Source organism: Bidens hawaiensis, unplaced genomic scaffold (genome assembly GCF_021521415.1).
Source record: "Bidens hawaiensis isolate Kalapana, Puna unplaced genomic scaffold, B.hawaiensis_p1.1 tig00019491_1, whole genome shotgun sequence".
Taxonomy (NCBI): domain Eukaryota; kingdom Viridiplantae; phylum Streptophyta; class Magnoliopsida; order Asterales; family Asteraceae; genus Bidens; species Bidens hawaiensis.
In genome coordinates, this window is record NW_027492961.1 from 82,397 (window position 1) to 105,175 (window position 22,779).

The following is a 22,779-nucleotide window of genomic DNA, read 5'->3' on the forward strand; positions in this document are numbered from 1 at the left end:
GATAGTATATACATTTAGTTTAAATCATTTACAAAATATATAAATCATCTTTGGCGTCCAGACATGCCTTCATATCCCTCCTAACAACTTCTTAATTGTCTCCCTTGATTTACCACTTTTAGTTTCATAACCACTTGCTCGTTCTTGATACTTGGGTCGAATATTCTAACATGGAAAAATCGATTATTCAACATCGATTATCCAAAGTCGGAGACTGTCCAATCCAGCGGCCAAACCTTTTAAAACAATTAACACAACGTTATTCAACAGGTTTTCCTACCATAGTCTTCGGTAAACCTTTTGGGGCTTTGTTTTTAGTAAAACATGTTTTGACCCGATAAAATTGGACTTATTTTAAATCAGCTGGCTCTAACCCAAACTCATTTTGACCCATTACCTGACCCAACCATTTTGCCAAGCTTTGTTGGCGGATTTTTGCTAAAAACCAAGCAAACAAAAAGAGCCAACACGAGAACACATAATAAGAACTTGGTCATTTACTAGCCACCTGCCATCTTGCCAGAAACATGACGGTCAATATGCACATAATCTTCTCGATCAAGATACCGCTAGCTATGATCAAATATGCCAAGGATCTCTATCAACAGATGACCCAAAACTTCAAGAATATACTCAGGATTGGAGATATGTAACTAGTAACAAATTTTAAATGCACGTGTTACCAAAAAGAAAAATTAACGTGCCAATTAATTCCATATACTTCAGCTCCCACCAAAAATGCCATGATTCATACCAAAAATTAGTCATCGAGGCGTCAAAACAAAACAGTAGATGTACTCAGAAAGTTATATGCATGCAGATGACTGACTTTGAAATTAGCATAAATCCTTGCCAGTCTAACAAAATTTTAGATTCAAGCTTGTAACAACTCCACCTGTAGACCTTCTATAAGCAACACTTTTGCAGTTACATCTTCTTTAAATTTAGAAATTTCAGAAAACGAAGATGCAAGAGCTTGTTCTTGTGATACAGCAGCAGAAGCTGCTTCTTTTTCCTTCAAGATATAGCCATCTTGAAGCTGCTTAACCTGTTCTTTTAAAGAGATAATTTCATCTTCTAATATTTTTTTCACCTTTTCCGCCTCAGATTTAAAATGTTCATGTCGAATTTCCATTTCTTTTAATGCAGCTTCATTCACCTGGGCTAACTCTTATACTGCAACATATGGTCTTTGTCAGATTGAGCTTCTACTTTCAATTTCATGATCTCGTCCTTCAGCACAGCCACATCGCCTTCCAAGGTAAGAGCATTTTCATCATTTACCTCAGAACTCTTCATTTTCTCAAATTGAGATAAACGTTCTAAAGCAGCAGAAGCCCGAGAATTAGCATCAGCAACAGCATGCAATGCATTAGCTAGTTCTTTTCCCAATTTCTCAATTCTTTGCATAGACCCCCGCATAGATGATTCATGCTCAAGTGTTAGATGGCGAACATTATCACGTTCTTTTTGAAGCTCTTTCTTAGACTCGGCCCAATCCCGTTCTGCTCTTTTCACATAATCCTCTTGACTTAAACGTTGAGCACTTCTAGATTCTTCCTGCACCTCTTCAGCACTTTGAATTGTGCTCAAAGTAGCTTGCAACTGATGAACTCTTTCTGGCATACTACGGACCTCCTCAAATGCTCTTTTTTCAGAATTTATTGATATTTCCTTTTCACTTTTTAAAACGGAAACCTCCATGTTTAGCTTGCGTGACAAGTCTTCTGCAATATGCAAAGATTCTGAAGCTTCACGTATCTTCCTTTGGTAATCAACTATCAACTGTGAGAATTCAACATTTCTTGCTATAACACCATTCATTTCTTCCCGTTGATGGCCAAAATCTTTCATAAATCTGTCAAGTTTCTCACGAGAAAAAGTTGACTCTAAAGTTAACTTATCACATTGTGACTTTAACGTAACGATCTCGCTTCGTAACCCTGTAATCTCTTCTTCTAAAAGCTTTATCCTTTCATAAGCCTTTTCTTGTGCCGCTTTTGAAGAAGAATCATGAGAAGCTTCAAGAAGTAGTGGAGCATTGTTGCTTCGGTCAACTGGTGTGGGGTCTGAAGATTGTAGTTGAGGAACATGGCTTTTATGTTCTTCTTCATATAATTTCTTGTACATAGCAACAGAAGAGTGAAGTGAGTCAATCATTTGTGTTTGTTCTTCTGCTCTGGTCAATACTGCATCAACTTTAGAAGCAGTTTCTTTAGAATGTTTTTGAAATTCCTTCCCGAAATTCTCCCTCAACTCAGCTTCCTTAGTCTCAATTTGCTCAGTTAGCAGACGAACTAGACCCCGAAGCTGTACATTCTGCTCAACCGACCCGTTTATATCCTTGAAAGTCAGCATTCGGTCAGAGAAAACATCATCAGAATCCAAACCAACATCCATCTGAACTTCAACAACAGAATCATGATTAACAGATCCACTACGAAGTTGTATGTCACGACATTCTTTCAGTAAAATAGTCACTTGTTTTTGAAGATCGTTGTTTTCTTTTTGGGCTATATTGTAGTCGCGTTCATGTTTCTTTAATTCAGCCTTTAACTCCTGAATGGTTCTCTCAGAAACAGATTGTTCAGAAAGAGAATGCTGCAATTTTTCATTCAATGTATCATATGCTTCAAGCATTCTTTCATGTTCTACACGTTCATCCAATATAACATCAGCTTTCTCTTCTAGTTCATGCAAAACACGTTCTAGTACCGATTCTGAATGTTTTCTTCCCAATTGCTCATGTCTAAAAGCATCAACAGCTTCTTGGTATTTCTCGTACATTTTAACCAAACTCCAACCATCACGAAGAAGAGAAGCAGCTAGTGCTGTACCTGAAACATCTGCTGGAATACTGGGAACAACCATTAGCTTATTATTATCTTCATTCGTGTTGTTCACACTGACAGGGTCGCCGCCATATGCTTTAGTGTTAAAACTGCTCATCTGAAGAAGATTAAGATGGTCTGAATGCCTGTAAGTTTCCAATTCTTTTTCACACTTTTCAAGTTTTTCTTTCACGCGGGAAACTTCAGTTTTAAATTGTATTCTTTCAAATGTTTCTTTAGAGAGGCACTCTTTATAATCTTTTTCAACTTGACTTGCATGCGTCTCCAAAGCCTTGATAACACCTTCAAGCTCTCCAGACTTCTTGGACAACTCATCTGAATTCTCTTTGTAGAGTTCAACAAGTTTGTTTACGGTGGACAGCTCAGTAGACAATCGCTCCTCAGTTGCTGCAGCAGAATCTTTAGATAAGCATATCTCAGCCTGCAAGGCTTCAAGCTTTGACTCGAGTTCCTTGACTTTATCATCCTTCCACTTCAACGAGCTAGCAGTTTCATTGTACTTTCGTTCCAGATCTGCAAGCTTAGATGACAAATCTGCCTCTAGTTCATTATGTGCCTTTCTTAACTCCAATTGACTGTTGACTTTGGTAGTCAACTCATCATTAAGCCAAAGATTATGTCTCTCAACTAATTCTTTCTCTTGAGTCAAACGAGCTAAAGAAGTATGAGCACGTGCATGTGCAGCTTCCAGTTCAAAAATTCGTGAATCTTTAGAAGAAGCACTGTTGGTCAAAGAAACAATCTTGTCAAGATAACCCTTGATGCTAGAATTCTTCTCATTAATCTCCAAATCTTTATGTTCCAGCAGCTGTAGCAGTTGACTTTTGGACTTTTGAAGCTCTGACGCTTCCAGTGAAAGCCGTTCAATCTCCCCATCTTTACCAATCTAAACAAAAGCAATCAAATCGGAAGCTTTACAAACAAAAAAAGTTCTTCAGCACCATTCCAACTTTAAATGTGATTCAAGGGTCATAGAAGGTAACTCATGTAAACTGAAAAAAATGCATGAATACTACTCTGTTCATTTTTAAGTACACTTTTCTCATTTACCATGTAGATATAGATGTACAAAAAGACAAATATATATGGGACATAAATTATTGCTTGACGTTAAACTTTTAAAGATCGAAACCATTAAAATGAACCAACAAACAAAAAGAGTCAACACAAGAACACATTACCCGACACAACCGTTTTGCCAAGCTTGGTTAGCGGACTTTTGCTAAAAACCAAGCTAACAAAAAGAGTCAACACAAGAACACATAATAAGAACATGGTCATTTACTAGCCACCTGCCATCTTGTCAAAAAAAATGACAGTCAATATGTACATAACTGTCACACCCCAACCTATGGCGGAAATGCTGGGGCGTGAGCTGATTGTCACAGCTCTCAAGGTTACTATCATGCAATACTAGAAATTTCAATATCTACTTAATAAATTCGATTAAAACCAAATATTCAAAGACATTATCCAAACAAAAACAAATAGTGCATCAAACAAACATAAATAAAAAAAAACATAATTCTCGTTAAATTTCTCTAACATTATTCCTTAAGTGATCTTCAACTTGAATTAACTTCACATCACACGGTGACCTGCATATGCGTTAAAATAGAGTAGTTTTGTCAACACAAGGTTGAGTGAGCAACACACCAGTTTTTGTGTACATATAATATATATAAAAATAGATAGTGCAACAAGTCATATGAGATAAACAAATTAACCAATGAGCAAATATAAATGAGATGTCGAGAAGCACAAAGGCTATAACGACTGGCGTATGATCATACTATTTATGAGATTATGCTGGACCTCTCCGAATGCGATTCACAATGAGCACATAAGCACGTAACAAGTATGGTATAAAATTTATTAGCACATAAGACAACAGTTGCAGTTTTGTGTATAAATATATATGAGAAATATGTTTTCGCATATGTCCCCAAAACATTGAAACGGTAAAATAGGGGAATGTGAAACTCACCTCAAAAGACGAACAAAGGTGATATAGAGTATTAAGAATGCGGATATCACGAGTTGACAATAAAGCCTAAAAGGAACAAAGAGAATACGAATGCGTTTAAGTTAATGAACTAGGTCGATTATGAAACTCGAAATTTTATAATTAACTAAGTTAAAATTATACCCTTTAATCATAATTAATATAATTATATATAAAGATGTTATATGTAATATTATTAGTTTATTCAATTATATATAAAATATATTATAACATATAAAATTAAAATACAATAATCTTCTCGATCGAGATGCCACCAGCTATGATCAAATATGCCGAGGATCTCTATCAACAGATTACCCAAAACTTCAAGAATATACTCATGATTGGAAATATGTAACTAGCAAGTAACAAGTTTTAATTGCAAGTGTTACAAAAAAGAAAAACTAACGTGGCAATTAATTCCATATACTTCAGCTCCCACTAAAAACGCCATGATTCATACCAAAAATTAGTCATCGAGGCGTCAAAACAAAACAGTAGATGTACTCAGAAAGTTATTATATGCATGCAGATGACTGGCTTTGAAATCAGCAGAAATCCTTGCCAGTCCAACAAAATTTTAGATTTAAGCTTGTAACAACTCCACCTGTTAATTTCCACATTCAAAAAATATATGTATTAAATATATTATTATTAGCAAATGTATATAAAACAAAATGTCTGGATGGAAAAATCTCCAAAACATACCTCTATCCAAAAGAGTAAAATCAACTTCTTTAGCTTTATTACAAAATTTTACTTTCATATATGTATGGCCCACCTTTCTGTATTCAAAATGCTTAATAAAGTTATACATCTAACAGAAATGAAACAGAGTATATAAACACAATAAATATATATATATATATATATATATAGAGGATCGACACCATGTGAGAACCATTTGAAAATTGAGAGTCATAAGAACCATTTTTGATCATAAAAAACCCAAAAATAAAAAAATAATCACAAAATAAAAAAAAAGCGCAAAAATGAGAAAACTAAAAAAACCAAAATTCTTATTTATCATCCCGGTTTCATAAAAAAAGCGTCTTGGTTTAGCTAAATTATACATATATCTAAAATATGTACATACATGTTTTTTTATATGCATATGTACAATTTTAGGTAAATAATAATGCACATATGCGTACACTACGTAACTAGATATTAAATAAATTATACACGTGTATAATACGAAGGTTTATTTTATGAAACCGGAATGAAATATAAGAATTTTGGTTTTTTTACTTTTTAAAAATTTGTGTTTTTTTTTTGTTTTATAATTTTTTTAAATATTTTTTAGAGATTTTTTAGTGGTCTAAAATGGTTCTCAAAGTTCTCGATTTTCAAATGGTTCTCTTAGGATTCTTACCCTATATATATACACACATATATACAGACACATACATATTAGTACCTGACAATGGATTAATCACATGAGTCAACATCATACATGGGGCCACAGCGTTCATCACATTCCTAAAGGTTCCTTAAGCAGTCGTTACATAAGTTTTCTTATCAAACAGAAAAATGTGAAAATTATAGTTTACTACTCTATAAAAATATAAAGATCTAATGACATTGCAAAAAACTAATAGGAACAAATTTCACATACCGTGAGAACCAGGTGTCTGACAACGACCACGGCCAGTGCGTCCACCACGGGTTCGACCACGTGGACTCCTTCCACGGCCCCTAGTGACAGGTGATGAAGGTTGACCTCGAAACGGCCTTTCAGATATCTCCTTCTCTATCAGTGATGAGCAAACCCGTATCAACAACCGCTTCCTGTGGTTTTACTTCTGTGGGGCCCGCTGATGTGGATATGCCACTAACAACAGCAACAGACTCTACAGCCATGGTTCCATTCATCATTTCCATCATCCTTGAACTTATCTATTGAATTCTCGGAAGCGGTCTCTTCTACCTCAGTTACACCTTCTTCCTCATTTTTGCCTTCATTGTCCTCCATAGTTAACTCAGGTTCTTCAGTAATTTCGTCTTCATCTGATGAACCCGTTTCTCCATCATGATCACTTCCATCTTCACATGTATTAGACAGTTAATAACATAAGTTTAGTAATAGGAGTATACAAAGTGTAAATATGATTTATATGCGGTACAATCGTAAGATTAATTACCTGTTACTGGCTGCAATTGTGAGTCCTTCACCTTTGGGTGCAAGTTTTCGAGGTTCAACCATTGGTTTTTGTTGGGCCAAGTTTATGTGGTTTGTACTTAATAGAGTTATAATGGGCTTGGGTGCGGGGTTCTATGTAAACCGAGAACACGTTTGTGCTCTCGATGGGCTTTTTACATTTCGGCCAGTGTTGGTTTACCTATATATATATGTCATATTGTGTATAGGGTTAAAGTTGTTGGTTTTGACTAGTTGTTTATTTTCACATTTGTATCATTGTAAGTGCTTATGCACCAGACGTATTTGCTAATATACGTGTGTTTTGAAGCAATCTTGTGTCACCATCTTGTGTTAATACGTGTTCTTGAATCAATGAGTATAGGTATTCCGCACCTATACTTGTTATATTGATATCATAATTGTAGTGATCCAGATTCGGGACTTAAAATTGGTATCAGAGCCTTAGACCTTATTCAGGCTCGTTATTGTGATATCAAAGATTCGAGAATAGTTTTTACGGTGGCCTTTTTGTTTTTCCGGTGAGTGTGTGATCGGAGAAGAAGAATAGGAGATATTTTGGCCAAAGATTGACTTATTTTTGGAAACAGTTTGAATCCCACTAAAATAGGGATTAAATTGTTGCCAAAATCCACTGGTCAAACCTTTTCTCGGTGTTTTCGGCTTAAAAACAGAGTTCCTGGCGAAGAAATTGAGCTCTCAGTTGTTTTTGATCTCTGTCACACTTTGCTTTCGGCCACTGGTTGTTTTCGGTCAAGTAGTTCTCGGCCTTCAACAGTTCTCGGTCAAGGATTGGACAACACCAGCGTTCTCGGTCAACGCTTAGTTACAACTTGAGTTTTCGGTCACGTTTTGGCCAACCTCAGTGTTCTCGGTTAACCTGTTCTCGGTCATCCTTAGTGTTTTGGGCCCAGTCTGTTGGTTTGGGCCTGTTCTCCTTGGACTTGGATAATTGGACTTAATTTAGTTGGACTTAATTGAAATGGCTCAGTTAACTAACACTAGTAACTGTAGGTCCCCCCCTGGGGGGTCGCCGATCGATACGAGATCCGCACGAGGTCTAGGAGTGCGGAATCCTCCTAGACTCGTTAATGGTGTACAAGATGAAGAACACAAACACGTACACGAACAAATACACGAACAAATACAAGAACGGGATAATCAAATCTGCAGATTCTTATATAATAATCAAAACACTTACATACCAAACATGAAAACAAATGACACGACCGACCCGAGGTGAGCTCTACCTCGGGCCGTCCCACACGGCTCACTCTCTCGGTTTCTCTCTAGCTAATTAATCTTATCACACAATACTCTGATTTCTGGATTCTTAACCTAAACAAGACACACGTATATATATATATATAAACTTCAGTAGGCGTCAGTAGGCGAAGTTGTTCATAACTTCGCCTATGGCGAAGTTGTGATAACTTCGCCTAAGGTGAAGTTGTCCTAACTTCGCCGTTGGCGAAGTTGTTCTAACTTCACCTATGGCGTCTCCGCTGGTCTGAATTGCATAGCGACGGTCACAAAATGCACCAACAGTCTCCCCTTTGACCGTTGCTCTCAATTCTAACAAACACAAAAGATCATCTGTTACAAAACATGCACCAACAGACTCCCTCTTAACTGATGATCTTCTGTTTGCTCAACAACCAGCCGTGTCTGAAACTGTCGTGTAGCTTCACAAATCTACCAATCACCCAGCGTCTTCCATATCAGATCTCCCCTTCAGTGTAAGCTTCTCCGACTATAATGATTGAGGTCTTTGAAATGCATGCATCCTTGTGCCAATAGATCATCTCAACCAATCACGTGAGTCCATCTGACTTCACCAACACGTGAAGTTGGGCATCCTCCACAACTTCACCAACTCGTCGGCATACGATAAGGTTTAATCTTCAACTACTCAACATCAAGTGATCAATTTCATCACAAAACCACCTTGACAGAATTTAACACATGACCATTAATTAATCTGAAGCATCTTCAATCACCAGGGATAACGATCAAGAACATAAACACTTTAATTCCCGATTAAATCCAACTTGTTCCAGAATTTTCACTCTAATAAATAATCATCACGTTTCAGGATCCAATTCTCGAACGCCTTGAAAATAACATAAATAATATGCTCTGATCGCAATCCAGTAATGACGAAAACCTTCAGTTCAATTTGACTTTCTTCAGCTGGTCAACCTCGAACAACAATTTCATTGCCCACAAACACCCAAATATGTGTCAATATCCAGTTTCAATCAATATCCCATTCACAAACTCAACTCCATATCCAGAGTTGACAAGTATTTGTTCACACGTAAGACCAAGAGATAACAAGTTTCACTCGTTGACGGAACAACGTCTTCGGTCTCACAATAATCGTGTACACCTGGCCATACAGACGAAAACTCCAAATACTTTTTTTTTTTTTTAACTTCGCCGAGAAGTCAACTTCGCCTGGCTATAACTTCGCCTGTCCATAACTTCGCCAGACCTTATATCTTCGCTGAAACCCTACGAACAGTGACGGCAACTTCGCCTGAATCCCATAACTTCGCTTGCGGCGCTGTTCGGCCAGAAACGCACAAAAACGTGCCAGAAACACCAAAACGCCGATCTCGAACCATAGCATAAGAGCCTAAGGCTCTGATACCACATGTAAGTCCCCCCGGGGCGTCGCCGATCGATACGAGATCCGCACGAGGTCTAGGAGTGCGGAATCCTCCTAGACTCGTTTATTGGTGTAAAGATGAAGAACACAAACACGTACACGAACAAATACACGAACAAATACAAGAACGGGATAATCAAATCTGCAGATTCTTATATAATAATCAAACACTTACATACCAAACATGAAAACAAATGACACGGCCGACCCGAGGTGAGCTCTACCTCGGGCCGTCCCACACGGCTCACTCTCTCGGTTTCTCTCTAGCTAATTAAACTTATCACACAATACTCTGATTTCTGGATTTCTAACCCTAAACACGACACACATATATATATATAAACTTCACGGGCTTGGGCCTGTAGGCGAAGTTGTTACAACTTCGCCTATGGCGAAGTTGATATAACTTCGCCTATGGCAGAAGTTGTGCTAACTTCGCCTATGGCGAAGTTGTTATAACTTCGCCTATGGCGAAATTGTTCTAACTTCGCCTGTGGCGTTCCGCTGGTCAGAATTGCATAGCGACGGTCACAAAATGCACCAACAGACTCCCCTTTGACCGTTGCTCTCAATTCTAACAAACACGAAAGATCATCTGTTACAAAAAAATGCACCAACAGACTTCCCCTTGGCAGTAGCTTCATGTCTTGATCTTCAAGCACGTGTCTTGTAACCTTCAATCTCTTTGTCTTCATGCATGTACTCCTTCTCTCACACATACCGTGACTACTCGCTGATATTTCCTCGCTTCGTCTTTCCAAGCAGGAATATAAAATATCTTCTTTTCATTTAACACCTGCAGATCAGCTTTCGATAAATTAACAAGATGCATCGAATCATACACCCTCAGCACTTCTTGTTCGTCTTCATCTTCCATCACGGCTTCAGCAGTCTGGCAATCAACATACCACCATTTAAGATTCTTCAACACATCTTGAGGTATAATTTTCATTGGAACCTCCTTAATGCATCGGATCGGTTTGTATTTCATCACCATCCATGGCTTGCCATCTGCTCTCATTCCCCTTTCTTTATCTTCAACAAGTTTTCCCTTCTGCGGTTTCAACAGCTCAAACTTCTTCTCTTTTATACTCTCTTTCCATACAATTTTCCCAATGACTCTAGCCATATTATCGTCATTTCGATTGATTAACCCCAATCTGGCTAAGTCTTTCACTTCACATTCCGGCAGTGTATTCAACGACCTTAACATTCTTTTAAAATACTGAACGCCGTCATACCGTTTAATCACAAAGAGCTTCAACTACTCATCATAGATCCAGCAAATAATCCCTTTCTTCGCTTCAGCATAACCTTTAATATTGTAACTCTTCTTAAACATTGTAGGGACCGCCGGTTTCTTCGTTTTGACGAACCACTGAGCCAAGCCTTCCTTCCACCTAGGCTGCTCTTCCCATTCAGTCTCATCGATTACTGTCTCATTACCCATATCTGCTTTCTCCACACCTGGAATGTCATGCACCACATTCTCTTCTACTATTTCACCTTCTTCAACATCTTCTTCAATCACAATCTGTGCGCCAATCTTCTCAATCTCCTCAATTGGCAGCACATCATCATCAAACAACACATCATCATCTAATTCTTTCAAAGCATCAATCACATCATCTCCCATCTCCTCGTCATCAACCATCACCACCTCATCACCACCAGAACCGCCAGCTGCGCTTGCAGACTCCCCCTGAGCTGTTGAAGTCCCAAGAGCTTGAGTAGTTCTTGGCAACTCACCACCTGCACCTTTCGATGCATTGGGATCATCGTCTCTGTCATTCCTCTTCTTTGTCCTGAGCTCGTCGCCTTTACAGCTCATCTCCCCCTGAGATGCCAAGAACTCCTTCATAGCATCTATAATTTTCCCATGTTCAACCAGGAGGGACGACAGTAGTTGATTTTCTGCTACTAGGCGCTGAATAGACTGGGTCTGGATAAGATTCACCCTTGACTGCTCTGCCACGACCCGTTCCAGTGCGGCTATTCTTTCCGAGTCTGATAGGGTTGCATCGAAATCGAACCTCATATGCGATAAATCGTGAGTGTACTGAGGAGGGATTTCCGATGAAACCGGGACATCAGAAGCAGCTGTGGACGTAACCGCAGGTGGTATCGTGACCGACAACCCTGCAGTTGCAACGACTGTCGACTCAACAAATTGTGCAACAACCTCCGACGGAGTAAGCGTTGGAGGCGGCAACGATACGATATCTGGAGTCGTCAGCTGGAGTGTGATAGACGGGAGGCCAACAGATGATGTTGTAGCCACCACGGGTACATCGGTGGCGCTTAAACTTGTGACCTGTAGTGATGTAGGAACAATCGACATACCTGACAGTGCGGGCGGAGCGAAACGTACAACTCTTGAAGTCTCTCCAGCTCCCATACCTGCACCTGTCCTTTCCCGTCTTGAACGTCTAATCAACTTGTGAATATCCTCTTCTTCTTCTTCTGACACACTAACATCATCTGTCCTCTTTCTCTTCCCAAACGTCCTCTCTTGAGCCACCAACATCCTTCTCGCCTCATCCATAACATCATCAAGATCTGAGTCAGCCACCGTCGTAGCTGCTCTAGTAACACGCACAGTCGAGACACGGTCAACTGGGATCTGAACGTTCTCCTCTGGATCCACCCGATCCATATCGAAGAATCCTTGACCTCCGAATTCTGCATCAAGGTCCACTTCCTCCTCCGGTGACACAACAGGAGCAACACATATAGCTTGAGATGCTCCTGCCTGTTGTGGTGCCGGGTCTCTGAACTCATCCCCACGAGCTGGCACATACCCCTGGTTTATTAAGTACCCAAAGAGTGGAGTATGCCTTGGACGCAGTTCAGGCTTGCTCCTCGCGCTGGATGTTCGGCATTGAGCGAAGATACGTTTGCTCACACTCTCCACGTATCTTATTGGACGTCGATGAGGCAACGTGGGAGCAACATGATTCAAGATCATCTGAATGAATCTTGGATACATGATGAACCTTTCACGAGCCATCGCTCTCCTCTGTCTATCGATCTCATAAAAGACCATCTGACTAAAGCTATAACGTTTGTTATAAGTCAGAGCAGTCATTGCTGACTGCATGGTCGCACCCATACCATCAGTGCCCGCCTTCCTCCCAGACATGCAGACAATCATTACGTGCATGAGGAAGCGCCACTGATCAAGTAGGAAACCCTTCCTCCGTTGTGTATCGCCCAATGGACCAGAATAGCCCATTCGTAGAAATGCTCCATCACGGAACGGAGCAACAAACTCTGTAGGGTCATCCCTAGTCTCCTCTCTAAAACGTAAAGCCACCCGAATTTGTTCAGACGAGAACTGAACTTCTTGATTGTTGACGGTTGCTCGCATAACCGGGGGCTCAACGCGGCAATCGTATTCCACCGTCTGCTAAAAATCCTCAATATTGGGTAAGGATATCGGCAGAGTAGTTGTGATCGCGTGGAATATCCGCGAGCGAAGGAGGAATGTAATAATCTCGCGGTAATCCTCCACACCACTCGCATCTGGGTCTAAGGTAATGTACATGTTGTGCCCAGGGAAGAATTGTCTCTGGTTATCTCCCCCGTCATCGCCACCAGCACCTCCAGCACCAGCAACAGCAGCCATATCTGCAACAAACGAACCAAGTTAGATAAACGTTAAGGCATAACACAAGTTCGCTTGTTACCATGAGCGAAGTTGTGATGAAATCTGTATAGGTGAAGTTAAAGGTGGGGCGAAGTTGGGAAAAACTTCGCTTCATCTTTAAGTTCGTCTAATAACTAATAAGTAAAAAGGTCCAGGCGAAGTTAATGATAACTTCTCCTTACCACAACATCGCCTCAGGCGAAGTTAAGCCTCAGCCGAAGTTAAACCTCAGGCGAAGTTACGGATAACTTCGCCCAACCCCTAAGTTTGCCTGAATCTGAATCGGCGACAGTAAGCAGATTCAAACTTCGAAAAATCTGATGTTTTAGGTTAGTTTGACGATTGAGGGTTCCGAAACACATGATGTTAAGACAATATGGACGATAAGTTCGTTCATGACCACTTAGAGACAAGTTTTGAAATTCAAACATCCGACGGTCGGAGGTCCATAACCGGGTCAAAACGACCACTGATTAACATCGGAGAGCAATGATTATACGATATAATGACACCACGAACCTTGAATCGTAACGGAAACTGAGAAAAAGAACAAGGAATCGGAATAAACGACAAGTTCGCCGGAAAACTGGATAAGTTCGCCGATAAATACGGAGGATAAGTTCGCTGAGTTTGAAAATAATGAAACTGTTGACCTTAAAAATTCCTTTATATAGGGGCGGAGTTACACACGCGAAGTTGTGGATAACTTCGCCTAGGGCAGGCGAAGTTAATCACAAGTTCGCCGATTTTACTAAATAAACCCCTATAGTTTGAACATTTTGCAATTAAGTTTTAAACTTCCCTTTAAGAATAAAATAACACGATCAAGTCCAAGTAACCAGATATAAAAGCATACAACTACATAAAAAGAAAACTTTTAACAATTAAAGTTTAAGGGATCAAATTTCAGTCTTTACAAGGGACTACTACGTTTTAGAAAAGATCCGAACATGAATCATACTAATTACGTGACTGTCACATAGATCCGTGTTTAGCTGTATTATGACATAAAGAAACAGGTTGTAGGCAGGTAAATAACTTAAAATGGTTTTCATCATTTCTGTGATACGAGTTAGGTTCAATTATGCCTCAAAATTTAAGTGGGCAACAACTCAGAGATTATGATGCCTCCTATCTATTCTCAAAGCGTATTTGGCTTTTCCCAAGTCACCCCGAATTGACTTCGACCCATATTGTCTGGTTAAGTTTGTAAGTACTCTTCATCTGCTTCCCGTTCTCTTTCTTACTCCATGATTGAGAAGTCTTGACATTGTCAGCTGTAGAATGTTTCAATAACTCATAAGTTTTTTTTTTTTTTTTTTTTTTTTTTTTTTTTTTTTTACGATAAACATATACATAGACTTTAGAGTAGTAAACAACTGCAAGTCCCGAATCTGGATTACTGCAGTTTCTTCACACACTATCTTTACGGGAATCAGAACATTTATGGGCTCGTGTATGACTGGGTAATCGCTTTTCTGCCTATCATTCGGAAAGATATATATGAAGACATGCAAAACTCTTAAGGAGTTTCCACGTAAAATCGAGTAGATTTAGTTTGTATCACATCTACTTTTACGCACCATAAAAAGCTACCATGACATACAATGACTGTTCTAAAGCCTTTTAAGCCTAATAACTTCACTAGTTAAACACACCAAAGCAGTATATCTATCATTTTCCAAGGTTGGATCAATTTTCTGTTAAACATAGTAAAGTAACTTCTTACGAAGTAGTAGACTTGAAAAATAATTTCATTTCCCAAAAAGAAAAATTTTAACATCAATCGCCCCAACCAAAACAAAGTCTTCAGGTAAACGGCTATCCCTAAGATCCAATGGATCAGCTGGACCGACCACATACTAGTACGTGTCCTTCTAACTAAGTATGATCGACTAATTTTAAGCGAAAGAATGAAAACACATCATAAACCGCCCCGGTCACTTTCAGTCATCTGGTTAATGGCTATCCGCATATTCTACAAGTAGAAATGGTGTACAAGATGAAGAACACAAACACGTACACGAACAAATACACGAACAAATACAAGAACGGGATAATCAAATCTGCAGATTCTTATATAATAATCAAAACACTTACATACCAAACATGAAAACAAATGACTCGACCGACCCGAGGTGAGCTCTACCTCGGGCCGTCCCACACGGCTCACTCTCTCGGTTTCTCTCTAGCTAATTAATCTTATCACACAATACTCTGATTTCTGGATTTCTAACCCTAAACACGACACACATATATATATATATAAACTTCACGGACTTGGGCCTGTAGGCGAAGTTGTTACAACTTCGCCTATGGCGAAGTTGATATAACTTCGCCTATGGCAGAAGTTGTGCTAACTTCGCCTATGGCGAAGTTGTTCTAACTTCGCCTGTGGCGTTCCGCTGGTCAGAATTGCATAGCGACGGTCACAAAATGCACCAACAGACTCCCCTTTGACCGTTGCTCTCAATTCTAACAAACACGAAATATCGTCTGTTACAAAAACATGCACCAACAGACTCCCTCTTAACTGATGATCTTCTGTTTGCCCTTCAACCAGCCGTGTCTGAAACTGTCCTGTAGCTTCACAAATCTACCAATCACCCAGCGTCTTCCATATCAGATCTCCCATTCAGTGTAAGCTTCTCCGACTATAATGATTGAGGTCTTTGAAATGCATGCATCCTTGTGCCAATAGATCATCTCAACCAATCACGTGAGTCCATCTGACTTCACCAACACGTGAAGTTGGGCTTCCTCCACAACTTCACCAACTCGTCGGCATACGATAAGGTTTAATCTTCAACTACTCAACATCAAGTGATCAATTTCATCACAAAACCACCTTGACAGAATCTAACACATGACCATTAATTAATCCGAAGCATCTTCAATCACCAGGGATAACGATCAAGAACATAAACACTTTAGTTCCCGATTAAATCCAACTTGTTCCAGAATTTTCACTCTAATAAATAAGCATCACGTTTCAGGATCCAATTCTCGAACGCCTTGAAAATAACATAAATAATATGCTCTGACCGCAATCCAGTAATGACGAAAACGTTCAGTTCAATTTGACTTTCTTCAGCTGGTCAACCTCGAACAACAATTTCATTGCCCACAAACACCCAAATATGTGTCAATATCCAGTTTCAATTAATATCCCATTCACAAACTCAACTCCATATCCAGAGTTGACACGTATTTGTTCACACGTAAGACCAAGAGATAACAAGTTTCACTCGTTGACGGAACAACGTCTTCGGTCTCACAATAATCGTGTACACCTGGCCATACAGACGAAAACTCCAAATACTCCTTTTTTTTTTTTTTTTTTTAACTTCGCCTAAAGTCAACTTCGCCTGTTCATAACTTCGCATGGCTATAACTTCGCCTGTCCATAACTTCGCCAGACCTTATATCTTCGCTGAAACCCTACGAACAGTGACGGCAACTTCGCCTGATGAACAATAACTTCGCCTGCGGCTCTGTTCGGCCAGAAACGCACAGAAACGTGCCAGAAACACCAAAACGCAGATCTCGAACCATAGCATAAGAGCCTATGGCTCTGATACCACATGTAGGTCCCCCCTGGGGCGTCGCCGATCGATACGAGATCCGCACGAGGTCTAGGAGTGCGGAATCCTCCTAGACTCGTTAATGGTGTACAAGATGAAGAACACAAACACGTACACGAACAAATACACGAACAAATACAAGAACGGGATAATCAAATCCGCAGATTCTTATATGATAATCAAAACACTTACATACCAAACATGAAAACAAATGACACGACCGACCAGAGGTGAGCTCTACCTCAGGCCGTCCCACACGGCTCACTCTCTCGGTTTCTCTCTAGCTAATTAATCTTATCACACAATACTCTGATTTCTGGATTCTTAACCTAAACAAGACACACGTATATATATATATATATATATATATATAAACTTCAGTAGGCGTCAGTAGGCGAAGTTGTTCATAACTTCGCCTATGGCGAAGTTGTGATAACTTCGCCTAAGGTGAAGTTGTCCTAACTTCGCCGTTGGCGAAGTTGTTCTAACTTCGCCTAAGGCGAAGTTGTTCTAACTTCGCCTATGGCGTCTCCGCTGGTCTGAATTGCATAGCGACGGTCACAAAATGCACCAACAGTAACTCAACCAACTCGTCACTTCATCAGGAACGTGACTCCATCATGGCAACTGCCACTCGTATACCCCGCTTGTTGTCCCATGAGGGGTTCAGTGAATGGGAATTTCGTTTTGAACACTATGCCAAGATGAAAGATTCAAAAATTTGGAAAAGTATTGTAAGGGGACCTCAAAGGATCACCTATCAAAAGGATGGTTCTGATGAGGTTCTTGTGAAACCAGTTGTTCAATATGATGATGATGACTCTCCTAAAGTTGAAGAAGATGAGAGAACTCTTTCCACTCTAACCATGGCACTTTCACCTGAGATTTCCCTTCAGTTTAGAGAACTTTAGTCTGCTAAAGAGTTGTGGGCTGCACTGATAGAGGTCTATGAGGGAAATGAAGACATGAAGAGAAGCCGTCAAGATCTGCTGAGACAAAAGTTTAATATGTTTAATCATGTTTTGGGAGAAACATTGGAAGCTCAACTTCAAAGATTCATATCTCTTGTGACTAAAATGAGAACTGCAGGAATTTATCTGCAAACATTAGAAATAAACAATAAGTTGGTCAATTCTCTGCCGAAAAGTTGGGACATGAACGTTGCGGTTATAAAAAAGACAAAGGATCTCAACAGAATGGGCATGACTGAAATGATAGCCACTATTAAAGCTTGTGACATGGATGATAAACAGCGGGAAATAAATCATGCTAGTTCTTACAGTGCTGCTGGATACAACGTAGCTTCTAACAGTGCTCTTATGTCTCAAGATAGTTTCTCACTTTTCAAGCATACCCAACAACCACCTCAAGGAAACTTCCAAATTTTCTCATCTACCTTAGGTCAATCATCATCATCAAATTCGCCTAAACCAGCCCCAACATTTTTCACCAAGTCTGTTCAGTCCTCAAATGACTCTGGTAAAACTATTCCCAGTCTAAACTTCAGTCAGATTCCCACCATACCTAAAGAAACTCAAGAGAATATTGCTCTAATGGCGGGATTTATGAATTGTTATCATGCTTTTCTAGCCGGGCACTTGGTTCAACCGGTGGTTACTGCTGAACTAGATCAAATTCATCCCGATGACGTTGAAGAAATGGACATCTCGTGGCAAATTGCCATGGCAGTTTTCCGTGCAAAGAAGTTTACTAAGAGGACGGGTAGAAATAACTGGAACATGCCAAATAATCAAAAGGTGGGCTTTAACAAAGAGACTCGCATGTGCTACAACTGTCACGAGTCGGGTCATTTAGCTCGTGAATGCACTAATCCAGCTAATGATGGGAATACGGAAAGGGCTTTGGTTCCAGTTGGGAATGCTTGGGGTGAAGCTGGAGGTAGTTCGGGTAATGGTGAAAGAGGTATGGTTGCTCAAACATTTTCGTGGGAAGGTCAGATGGCTGCGCTTAACATTGGAAATCAGACTGCAAATTTCGCAACTGTTGAAGACTCTGAAGAGGAAAACACTGCTGATTAGAAGGTCAAGGAGCTCCAGTTTGCATACATGGCGTTCACTTCTCCGGATTCGTCTGAGGTACCTTTTCAACCATGTTCTTTAAATTGTGGTGAGAAAATAGAAATGTATAAGCTTCATAATGATAGCCTAAGTAGAGATATGGAAAGAATAAAATCAGAAAATTTTAGACTTAAAAAGAATGAAAAGGGTTTTCTAGACAAAATAGAAGCTCAGAACAAGGATTTTAAAAAACTTAAGTCTGATCTTAGTATAAAAGGCTGTCACTATCTAGATGCCAAACAAGAAATTGCTGAGTTAACTGCTCAACTAGAAGCTTCCAAGTTAGAAATCTTAAATCTAACTAGTAAATTTAAAAGGGCCGAACTAGACTTCAAAAAATTTGAGGGTTCCAGTAAAGTAGTCAATTCAATGATTGAAAACCAACTGTGGTGGAAAGAAAATGAAGGTGAGGGAATATGATACAGTCAAGTTCCCCCACCTTACAATAATTATGTCCCTACTCCTGTCACCAAGGAACATGAAGAGAAAATAAAGGACATGAAGTATGGTAAACAAGACAAAGGTAATGGGACTAGCTCTGCGAGTGCTGGTCCGTCCACTTTAAATATGAACGACTCTAATGTGTCTACTTCATGTGCAGAAAAAGTAATTGTGAAGGAGTGGATTGATGACGATGACGACCCTAGCTTTGATTTTGATAATAGTTTTGTTTCTAATGTTTCTATAGAACTTCCTGTTTTGAATTATGTTATTCCGACTGTTTGTGTGGGCTCTGTTTTAAAGAGCAAGGATACTTGTGTGGTTGATTCGATTGAATCTTTAAACTCTAATAGTGTGGTTTCTAATAAAACTAAAATTTCAAAAAATTCAAAAACATCAGAAAAATATGCTGCACCTAAGTTTGTTAAGGAGGGATGCTCTAATAACAAACAAGGTGATAAGTTCAAAATTGGAACATGAATTCTCGCAAATCTAAGAAGACTGGTCCACACAACTAGTCCAGACAAGGAGTTGCCCAGAATGAATTTTTCATAAAACGTCAGACATGTTTTAACTGTGGCATTCCTGGTCATATTGCCAGAAATTGTCCATATCGTCCGTACATTCCTTACTACTGATTTTATCAAAGGAATATGCCATATGTGCCTCATAATGCATGCAGGCAAGGGTTCAGGCATTATCCAGCTAGTTCCTTTGACGATGATTAGAATCGAAACAAATCTGGCAGGTTTAGTCCTCATCAGACCAAACCTAACATGTCCAAAAGAATGGTCAGAAAAGATGTCTCAAATTCAAATTCGAATATAAACACTAAGACTAAACCCAAACAGGAGAAAAGGGCGGATTCGTCTCCTCCCACATCCAAATCACCGGAGGTTACGACAACCATTCATACATATAACTCCAAGTCTCACAGACATAGATGGTTGCCTAAATCTCCGGGGAAAGCTTTAACAAAATCTATCTTTGATGATCAAAAGGATATGTCATGGAAATCCGTGACAACTGTAGATGAATCAGGGTCACCCTGTGTAAGTATGGACTAGGTACCAAAAACTAACTAATCCCGCGTTTTGTGAAGGGACAGCTATGGAGGAATATCATCAGACCTTGGTATGTTGATAGTGGCTGTTCTAGGCACATAACAGGAGACATAGCCCAACTACACGACATTCAAACCTTTAACGGTGGGTATGTGTCCTTTGCAGGAGAAGAAAAGGGGAAGATCACTCAAAAGGGTACTGTAATTAATGGTGTTCTTAAATTTGAAAATGTTAAATTCGTTCCAGAACTAAAGCACAGTTTGCTGAGCGTGTCACAAATCTGTGACAAAGATTTTTCAACTCATTTTACAAAGAAAGAGTATTTGATTTTAAAACCTGGTATAATCATACCAAAGGACTGGATTCTTGTTCCATCACAACGAAAAGATAATGCGTATGTGATCGACATGAACAAAAATGTTCCTGAAGAAATAACCTGCTTGTTTTCAAAAGTGCCAGAACATAATGCAATGCTTTGGCATCGTCGACTTGGTCATGCTAATACTAAAAACCTGAATCGTCTTGCAAAAAATAATCTGGTGCGTGGTTTACCAATCAAGGATTTTGTAACTATTGAAAAGTGTGTCTTGTGCTTTGGGTAAACACCATCGAAAATCTCATAAGCCTAAGTTAATTAATACCATCTCGTCAGTTTTTCAGTTACTTCATATGGACCTCTTTGGGCCGGTTCATGTCTTAAGTTTGTCTCGTAGCTTTTATTGTCTGATTATTACTGATGATTACTCACGTTTTACATGGGTATTTTTCTTGTCAAATAAGAGTGAAACTGCAGATCTGATCAAGAAGTTTGTGGTGTTAATGGAGAATCAACTGAATCTAAAGCTGAAAGGAATTCGTTGCGACAATGGTATAGAGTTCAAGAATGCAGTCTTGAATCATTTTTGTTCAGAAAAGGGGGTGCTTCGTCAGTACAGCGCCCCACGGACGCCTCAAAAAAATGGTGTAGCTGAAAGAAGAAACAGAACTCTAATCGAGGCAGCAAGAACGATGTTGTGCGACTCTAAATGCCATTGTTCTTCGGGGCAGAAGCTATCAATACAGCATGTTATGTTCAGAATCGGGTTATCATCAACAAGTCCAAGATGAAAACTCCATATGAGATTGTTTATGGTCACCAACCCACCGTTGCACATTTTAGAGCGTTTGGCTGTCCATGCACTTTGTTGAATCTTGAATCTACTCCGAAGTTCGGAGCCGCGGCTGATGAATGCTACTTTGTCGGTTATGCAGGTAATACAACCTACATGGTCTACAACAAGTCAACTACACAGATTCTTGAATCCTATGAAGTTTGTTGGTTAGAAGAAAATGAGACAGACGCTCGTGTTGGCCCTGACTGGTTATTTGATTACAATGAATTCTTCAAACCATTCAATGTATTTCCGGTCATCAACACAAACTCTCAAGGTGGTCCCACAGTGGAAGTTACAAAAGATAGTTCCCAGGCACTGTCTCATATCTCTCCGTTACTGGATGATGATGTTGCTGAGTTAAGCAGTGCTTCGGCCACAACTGAAAATCAGCCCAAACAATTTTCAGAGACCGATTGTTCACCAAACTCGTCTGAAGATACTGCCAATGTTGAGGGGGAGAGTTCCGTCCGTCAGATATTCGGGAGCACACGGTTTCCCAACGCCATTCCAGACGAATACGTTGCTGGCACTTTGTACTCTCATAGTATGGCGACATCTGGCTGGAAGAATCCTCTTACTGATTCCGGTGAGAATGTGACAAATCTTCAACCTAACAGTGATGTTTCCGATCATTTAATTCCATCAAGAATCCAGAAAAATCATCCGATTGAAAACATCATAGGTCCCATTAAAGCAGGTGTGTCAACCAGAAGTCAGACCAGACACATAAACAGCTGTATGTTTTCCTGTTTCATTTCTCAAATCGAGCCAAAGAATGTTGAGATGGCTCTTCAAGAACCTAGTTGGGTTGATGCTATGCATGAAGAACTGAATCAGTTTGATAAGTTAAAGGTATGGAGATTGGTTAAACTGCCGGAAGGAAAGAAAGCTCTCAATACAAGATGGGTTTTTAGAAACAAGCAAGATGACACCGGGGTTATTGTTTGAAACAAGGCACGACTGGTAGTTCGCGGGTTTCGTCAGGTTGAAGGGTTAGATTACACAGAGGTCTATGCTCCAGTGGCAAGACTTGAGGCAATTAGAATTGTCCTGGCCTATGCATCATATATGGGGTTCACAGTATATCAGATGGATGTCAAGACCGCGTTCTTATATG

General features: G+C 39.7%; 1 protein-coding gene across 1 annotated transcript; it reads right to left on the reverse strand.

Annotated features, from left to right (window-relative positions):
- Window positions 1–901: 901 nt before the first annotated feature.
- LOC143558477 (nuclear-pore anchor-like) lies at window positions 902–3,905 on the reverse strand (the record flags this gene model as incomplete). Its single annotated transcript, XM_077047309.1, is given in 3 exon segments — window positions 902–1,170; window positions 1,173–3,738; window positions 3,888–3,905. Coding segments are annotated over 3 exon segments (2,853 nt in total), but the record flags the coding sequence as incomplete, so codon positions are not given.
- Between the last annotated feature and the right edge of the window lie 18,874 nt (window positions 3,906–22,779).